The 8,531-nt window shown below is 43.8% G+C and overlaps 1 protein-coding gene across 3 annotated transcripts in view; it reads left to right on the top strand.

Annotated features, from left to right (window-relative positions):
* Exd1 (exonuclease 3'-5' domain containing 1) overlaps nucleotides 1–7,308 on the top strand; it is a 29,780-nt gene extending 22,472 nt beyond the window's left edge. For all 3 annotated transcript variants that reach the window (XM_031371521.1, XM_031371520.1, XM_031371523.1), the window contains 3 exons: nucleotides 3,000–3,143; nucleotides 4,125–4,316; nucleotides 6,101–7,308. In XM_031371521.1, the coding sequence (XP_031227381.1) occupies nucleotides 3,000–3,143; nucleotides 4,125–4,316; nucleotides 6,101–6,766 (1,002 nt within the window). In that variant the 3' untranslated portion in view covers nucleotides 6,767–7,308. The remainder of the gene's footprint in view (nucleotides 1–2,999; nucleotides 3,144–4,124; nucleotides 4,317–6,100) is intronic.
* Nucleotides 7,309–8,531: the final 1,223 nt, after the last annotated feature.

Raw genomic sequence — 8,531 nt, 5'->3', positions numbered from 1 at the left:
ACTAGTCACAATGGTGCTCTCTTCTCTCCCTCCTCCCACTGGTCGCAGTGGTCCTCTCTTCTCTCCTTCCTGTTCTTCCTTCTTCCCTTCCTTCATTTCCTTAGGGTTTTTTCCCCTTTGGGGATTATTATTTTTAAGGATTAATTCCTAAAATTTCAATGCCCTGTTTAAATACGTGACTCATTTTTATTCTTCTACTTACAAATTTGTACCATTTCTTATGTTTGCAGTTCCTTTGGACCTTCTTTTCAGATCCTTTCAATCCACAGTATTGACACTGCTTTTGTGCCATGATTATTCCTAAAGTCTAAGGATTCCATTGTTCTCCAAAAGCCATCAGCATAAATAATTTTTTTCCTTTCTATGGGATAAACTCAGAGCTTTGCACATCAAACAAGCATTACTGCTATAACTGATCACAAATTGAACATAACCACCTTGATTTTTCTCTCCTATAGTTCTTCTAAGTTCTCCTATAGGTGAGAAGGCTCACATCACTTTTCCTGAGTAAGAGTCAAGGTGTCAACAAGAATTTGTTTAGAGGTTCTCATGGAGTCACTGCTCCCTTGCTTTTAAAAAGAAATTGTGTTGCCAGGGTTTATCTTTGTAAATCTGGAAACTTGCTCTGTAGCCTAATCTGGCCTCAACTTTGCAACTATCCACCAAAACAGGGTGTCTAGTTAGGGTTTCATTGCTGTGAAGAGACAGCACGGCAACAGCAGCTCTTATAAAGGAAAACATTTAATTGGGGCTGGCTTGCATTTCAGAGGTTTAATCCATGATCGTCATGGAGAGAAACATGGGAGCGTGCAGGCAGACATGATGCTGGAGGAAAAGCTGAGTGTTAGTTCTGCATCTAGCCCTGCAGGCCGCAGAAAGAAGCTACCATACTGGGTATAGTTTGAGGTCTCTATTAGACCTCAAAGCCAGCTCCACAGTGGCACTTATCCTCCAACAAGGCTACACGTACTCTAACAAAGCCACATCTCCTAATGGTGCCACTCCTTGTAGGCCAAGCATTCAAACATGAGTCTGTGGGGGCCAAACCTATTCAGATCACTACACAGGGCCTCATGTAGCCCTGACCCCAAACTATGTGTAGCTAAAGATGACCTTGAACTACTAACTTTTCATCTCCTGTGCCTGCTGCAGTTTTCAGTAGCGGGTAGCCACTTACAGTCCTTATGCTCACTCCTCCCTCCTCAGAGTATGTCTTCTATAGGTAGCAAGCAGGAAGACTTGGGATCACAAGTTAAGGGGATTCACATTTCAAGGCTAGCCTCAGCTACATAGTGAGGTCAAGGCCAGCCTAGACCACATAAAAGCCCTGTCTCAAAAAGTAAATATATATATGGGGGAGTTGTGTACATATATATACATACACACACACACACATAGTATGTATATATGGAATGCATGGCTACATAAATAGTTCAGCAGTTAAAAATGTTTGCTGTAAAATGATAAGGATTAAAGTTTAGATCCCAGCACCCATATAACAATCTGTCCCTGTAAACACCTGTAACCTCAGGTCCAAGAGAGGCAGAGACAGTAAGCCCCAGGCTCAGAAAGAGACTCTTCCCCAAAAGAATAGTCAGAGAGTGACAGAGGATGACTCCCAGTGTTCTTCTGGCCTTCATTTGCACATAGATGCATACATCTGTGCACATATATGCATGCATTAACATAGACACATACACATGCTTCTCTTGCAAAGGACCTAAGTTTGGTTCCTAGCAATCACATGCTTGCCAATTCCAGTTCCAGAGGATCTGGTGCCCTCTTTCATATAGATGAAATAAAGATAGATACATCTCTAAAAAATAAGACTGGATGATAGTAGCACATGCCTTTAATCATAGCACTTAGGAGGCAGAGACAGATAAACCTGTGTGAGTTCAAGGCCATTCTGGTCTACAAATCGAGTTCCAGAGCAGACACAAAGAAACCCTGTCTTGAAAAACAAACAACCAAAAAAAAAAAAAAAAAAAAAAAAAACCCCAAAAACCAAAAACCAAAGAGATATCTTTTTTTCTGTTCAAAAGCAAAATTTCATGCCACAGACTGGCCTCAAACTGAAATCTTGATTCTCCTGCCTGCCCCTTCCAAATACTAGGATCACTGGTAAGCTCTACCATACCCAGCGTAGACATAGATACATTGGAGTCATTATTTAGCCTGTAGTGTTCAGATAAATGTTCATTTCGAGTTTTCTTAAGTCTTTTCTATCTATGCTATGTGTGAGGGTTGTGCAGGTGCAGGCACAGAGGCACCAAGTGCGCACACAGAAGTCAGGACATGGCCATGGCTCTGGCTCTGGCTCTCTCTGTCTCAACAGTCTCCTGCTGTTCACTGCATACACCAGGCTGCTGGCCTGTGAGCCTTTGGGACGCCTCCTGTCTCTGCCCTAGGAGTACAGAAATTCCAGTGCTGCCTTGTCTTGCTGTCTGTGGATTCTGGAACTCTGATTCAGAGCCTCATGAGTGACCGGCATGTGTTTTACTCAGTGAACCACTCCCCAGCCCAGGATAGCAGGTGTCAGTGTTACTCATGCTCCTTACCAAAATGTGCCAGAGTAGCTGTAAGGAAGGAACAGCTCTCGAGGGGACAGCTCTGCTGCTGCCTCTGCCTGCTGCTTCCTCCCTGTAAGTTCAGTAAACTTGTCTTTTGTGTTCTGAAGAGAATACCAAATTCTTTCTTTCTATTTCTATTCTAATTCTCCAAAGGTACCAAGGTATAATAACTGTAAGGCAGCCAAACAAGAAAAGAAAACAGACAATACAGAGATGGGTTATCGCCTAACTTTTTATTATTTTCATGTCAAAAAGATATTGATTGACCTACTTTAAATTTACCTATAGCATCCACGGTATGACTGTAGGGGAAATGGTCTTTAAAGATCTCTTATCTCTCTCTAGATACCTCTGACATAAGATCTTTATGTGCATATTACCTAACCCTCTTTTGTTGTTGTGATCCTTTTCTGTTTCATACCTCAGGTAGCTGATGTCCTTCAGTTCTCTATGGAGACGGGTGGCTTTCTTCCAAATTGTATCAGTACTTTGCAGGAGAGTTTAATCAGACACCTTAAAGTTGCTCCCAAATACCTTTTCTTTTTAGAAGAGAGACAGAAACGTATTCAGGTAAGTATTGAAAGATGTGTGCTCTCCACAGGACTGTTAGCCCGTTGGATAAAAAAGTGATGAGTTGCCGGGCAGTGGTGGCACACACCTTTAATCCCAGCACTTGGTAGGCAGAGGCAGGCAGATTTCTGAGTTCGAGGCCAGCCTGGTTGATAGAGTGAGTTCCAGGACAGCCAGGGCTACACAGAGAAACCCTGTCTTGAAAAAAAAAAAAGTACTCAATTAAGACATTGGAACCAAAATCACCTTAGTTGCTTTTCCCAAAGCAGTATCAGTTTCCCTTAGAGCGTAACATCCTTCCATGCAGACCTGGGTTGTGACTGCATGTATTACCTACAGTTGGTAATATGCTCAAGTCAGTTCACTCCCCCATTTTCCCTTCAGTGGTGCTGGGGGTTGAACTCAGGACTTTGTTTACGGCAAGCAAGTACTCTCCAGCTGAGCTATTCCCCTAGCCCTCTGTCCAACTTGGTGCAGTTCTATGGTACTGGTGATGAGTCCTAGGATCCTAGACACAGTAGGCAAGCTATGTGACTGGCTGCTCCCTCCAACATGGAATAAGAAATCCAGATACACAAGTCTCTCCTCCCAGTGCTACTGTTCTCTGACTCACAGACACTATATATTAGGTGGGGGTTGGAGCACTGCACACCTGCTCAGAGAACCACAGATAATGTGAAAATAGAAAGCAATGGAAGAAAATAACAGTGTTTTAAGTTAAGCAACTGGAAACAATAATTTTCTAGTAATTTTCTATAAAAATTTTACTTTTTTTTATTGCTGTTTTTTAAAGACAAAGTTTCAGAATTTTTTTTTTTTTTTTTTTTAGCCCTGGCTATCCTGGAACTTACTCTGTAGGCCAGGCTGGCTTCAAACTCAGATCTGCCACTGTCTCCTGAGTGCTGAAATAAAAGGCACACACCACAACCGCTCAGCTAAATTTTACTTAGTATTATTTAAAAATTGTTTTTCTGTCTCTAGGAAAATCCAGAAATATGGTTGACAAGACCTCTTCCACCTTCTATATTGAAGATCTTGGCCCTGGAAACAACCTACCTGCTTCCACTTCGATTGGTGCTCCTGGATGAGGTGATGTCAGACTTAACCACACTGGTAGATGGATACCTGAACACCTACCGAGAAGGTTCTGCAGACCGACTTGCAGGCACAGAGGTAGGGCAGCTTCCTGTGGGCGCGTTCTCCACCTTTCCCTCATCTTGAACACAGTGGTACCTACTGTTTCTGGGAGCTCGCTTGTGTGGTTGTGTGTTTACAGTGCTAGAGATCAAGCATGGGACTTACACACTCTCAGCACTCTACCAAGAAACTACATGCACAGACCTTTCGAAATTTTTGTTTTAAGCAAAGGTCTGATGGAGTTGTCTAGGATGGCCTTGACGTTTGTCCTGCCTCCTCCTTCCTGAGCAGCTGGATTACAGTCTTGTGATGCCACATTTGCCTGTGACACCCACTCTTCACAACAAATAAAGCATCTGTTGTGAGACAGTCTTATGGTGAATCATAAGATTCACCATATGGTGATGTCTTCATGGACTGATGGATCCTCCAGACATGGACTGATGGATCCCAGTGTTCCTCAAACTTGCTGTGTAACTGAAGATGACCTTGAGTCCCTGATCCTTCTGCCCTCACATGCCCAGTGCTGGGCTGCAGCCATGTGCCACCATGCCCTGTTTCTGTAATGGCACACATCAAACTCAGGGCTTCATCCATGCTAGGGAAGGGTAATGCCAACTGAGCTACAACCTATATCACTTCTTTACCTTTTAAAAAATATTTGTGCGTGTGTGTGTGTGTGTGTGTGTGTGTGTGTGTGTGTGTAATATGGATGAAGGCACCAGATCCCCAGAAATTATGGAGTTATGGATGGTTGTGAGCCACCATGAGTGTGCTGGAAACCTAACCCTGGGTCCTCTAGAAGAGCAGCCAGTGCTCTTAACCAATGGGCTTTTCTCAAGCGCCTTGTTTTGTTTTTGAGACAAAGCCTTATGGACCTGAAATTGACCCTGAACTTGCCATATATCTATAGATGATCTGAACTCACGAGCCTCCTGCCTCCACCTCTCAGCACCATGTACCACTATACTGAGCTTAATACTGTGTGTGTGTGTGTGTGTCCAAAGCATCTGTGTATGTCTGAGTGTACCTGTGTGCTATATCTGTGTGTGTACCCATGGGTGGAGTTCTAGTCTATGCTTGAGGTCATGGTGGTCAGACATCAACATGTATTTTCTTTCACTGCTCTCCACTTTACTTTTAAAAAATTACGCCGGGCAGTGGTGGTACACGCCTTTAATCCCAGCACTTGGGAGGCAGAGGCAGGTGGATTTCTGAGTTCGAGGCCAACCTAGTCTACAGAGTGAGTTCTAGGACAGCCAGAGCTATACAGAGAAACCCTGTCTCGAAAAAACCAAAAAAAAAAAAAAAAAAAAAGTTGCTGGTTTGGTTGGTTGGTTGGTTGGTTGGTTGGTTGGTTCTTCAAGACAAGGTTTCTCTGTATAGCCCTGGCTGTGCTGGAACTCACTCTGTAGACCAGGCTGGTCTTGAACTCAGAAATCTGCCTGCCTCTGTCTCCCAAGTGCTGGGATTAAAGGCATGTGCCACCATTGCTGCTGTTTGTTTTAAAACAGGGACTCATGCCTGGCAGTGATGGTGCATAATACTTTTCAGCTTTTCAGAGGGTGCAACTTCTAAGCCAAATGAAGCCAGGTTGGGAAATTCACATTTTCTATATTTACACATACATAAATATTTAATTTTCTTAAATACTTAGTTTACTCAAAAACAGTATAATCAAAAATTTTAAATAGTAATTATATTGGAAACACTAGAGGGCACTACGGGAGCACATTTGAATAGATTCCTTTGCCTATTGAAGGGATTTTAGGTATCATGTTAAGATCTTTGTATAAGTTGGTGTTTCTTTGCTTTCCTAGCCTGCATGTATGGAGCTGCCAGCAGAGCTTCTTCAACTCCAGGACTTCCAGAAACAGCGCAGAGAGAGAGCTGCAAAGGAGTACAGAGTGAATGCACAGGGCCTCCTCATAAGGACGCTGCTGCACCCAAAGGAGCCAGTGGCTTGCACAGCAGAGAAAGAGGAGCGAGTCCAGGGTTTCTTATTTTGTAAGACATCTGGTGTAGACCGAATTCCACCCTCTGTATGTCCTGAATCTCATAAGGATAAGAATTTTTTGGTTAAAGAATCTAAACAAACCACAGCAAAGTCTCAAACTGTGCCTCCCAGGAAGGAGGACGAAGCCCATGAAGACTCTGAGAACAAACCAGAGTGCTGGGAGTCAGCGGGGCCAGAAGACCCTAGAGCCCAGAAAGCCCACTCCCTGCCTCCCACTGGGGCATCACAGTCACATTTTTCTTTGAAAGAGGAGATAGAGCAGTTGCTGGTCGTGGGAAATAAGGGCACTTTAACAAGCCCAAGTGAAGACACTTTGGGCTTTGGGTCACCTTCTTTTCCTGAGGAAACCTGGGAGGTACCAAGTGACACCCTCCATCTTCCTGAAGAAGTTGTGGTTTCTACACTTCCACCCTGTCCAGCCCTGGAGAAGACAGATTCATGGATAAGTCCATCTTTAAATCTGTTTTAGGATTTAAGGTTTGTCCCTGAGGCCGACAGAGTCCCTGTGAGTTTCTCATGGGGTAGGTTGGTTAGGTCTCAGCCACGGGCTTCTGGGAAAATGGTGGCCTTAGGCTTAGTGCTGAATCCTGCTGTCTGGATTGGGAGGGACCCAAGAAGAGCAGTAATGGGTGAGGTCAAACTTGCCATTCCATCAGTGTATGAGGAAATAGTCCTAGTAGTTGATGCGTACTTCTCATCTTTAGGTTTAAAGGATTTGAAAAAGAAAAGCTCAGGCTCAGTGTCTGGAAGGATCTGGTTTAGTTAGGAATGTTGTGGGGCTGCTCCTGTGGGTGGCAGAGAGCTGGGACAGCTGCATAGACCACCAGTTCAGTCTGTAACATCACCAAAACCCAAAAAGTGTGTGTTTGAATTTGTTTGGGTTTGTTTTGTTTTGCCTTAGATTGACGTAGATCTAAAAACCCCTTACTTAGCCGGGCAGTGGTGGCACATGCCTTTAATCCCAGCACTTGGGAGGCAGAGGCAGGTGGATTTCTGAGTTCAAGGCCAGCCTGGTCTACAGAGTGAGTTCCAGGACAGCCAGGGCTACACAGAGAAAATCTGTCTCAAAAAACAAAAAAACAAAACAAAAACAAAACAAAACAAAACAAAAAAACCCCTTACTTACATATAGGTTAGAGATGTATCCCGTCGGCTTCGTGAGTGCTGCTCTTCCTTAAGACCTTTCTTGAACTGTGCACTTTTGTGTATCTATCAGGGACAGAGAACAGGCGATGTCACTGTAGGGAGCAGTCACTGGACTTTCTTTATATTTCATTAATCTTAAGAGAGCAGGATGCTAGCTTCTTTGTTGTTATTTCCTAATGTAAAATTTGAGTTCATTGTACTTGCCTAGAGGTGTTACACTTTCTTACAGGAAAAAAAAAAAAAAAAAACCAACCTGAAATGAGGGTACTTGTGGGGTGCTCACAAGTCAATAAACCTGCTTTGGCATCAGATCATCTCTTTTTCTCTTTTCTGAATGAATATAAAGATTTTAGGGTACGATCTGATCTTCTAGCCTTGCTTAGAAATCTGTATTGTAGCTAGATGCAGTGGTGCATGCCTGTAATCCTAGCACTTGAAAGGGCAAAGCAGGAGGACCCAAAACTCAAGGTCATTCTCAGCTGTGTACTGAGTTCAAAGCCTACCTGGTACAGGAGACCCATTTCAAATATCAAACTAAATGAACTACTCTTAAATGAAAAGGGATTCTAAAATGAAAGTTTTCAATGTTTTATTTTCTGTGTATGAGTGTTTTGCCTGCATGTATATCTGTGTACCATGTGCTCTCAGGAACCAGAGGAAGACCAGCAGTGGTAGCATACAACTCTGGTCCTAGAGCTGGGGGGGCAAGACAGATCTGAGTTTAAGGCCAGGCTGGTCTACAAAATGAGTTTCAGGACAGCCAGGACTACAGAGAGAAACCCTGTCTCAAAAACAAAAAAAGGAAGCAGAGGAGGGCATTGGACCCGAGCCCTAAACAAGACGTTTCTACTATTTCCTCTAAGGCTCAGGGAACGTGGCAGAACAGGAGGTAGAAAGATGAGGAGCCAGGGACAGAAGGGCTACAAGTACCTTTTTCTGGACAAGGTAGCCATTGCAACCCAAACTCACAACAGCTGCAAAGGACTATACAAGAATGATCTGTCACCGGGCGGTGGTGGCACATGCCTTTGATCCCAGCACTTGGGAGGCAGAAACAGGCAGATTTCTGAGTTTGAGGCCAGCCTGGT

Source organism: Mastomys coucha, unplaced genomic scaffold (genome assembly GCF_008632895.1).
Source record: "Mastomys coucha isolate ucsf_1 unplaced genomic scaffold, UCSF_Mcou_1 pScaffold15, whole genome shotgun sequence".
Taxonomy (NCBI): Eukaryota; Metazoa; Chordata; class Mammalia; order Rodentia; family Muridae; genus Mastomys; species Mastomys coucha.
This window is presented reverse-complemented; position numbering and strand designations above follow the sequence as displayed.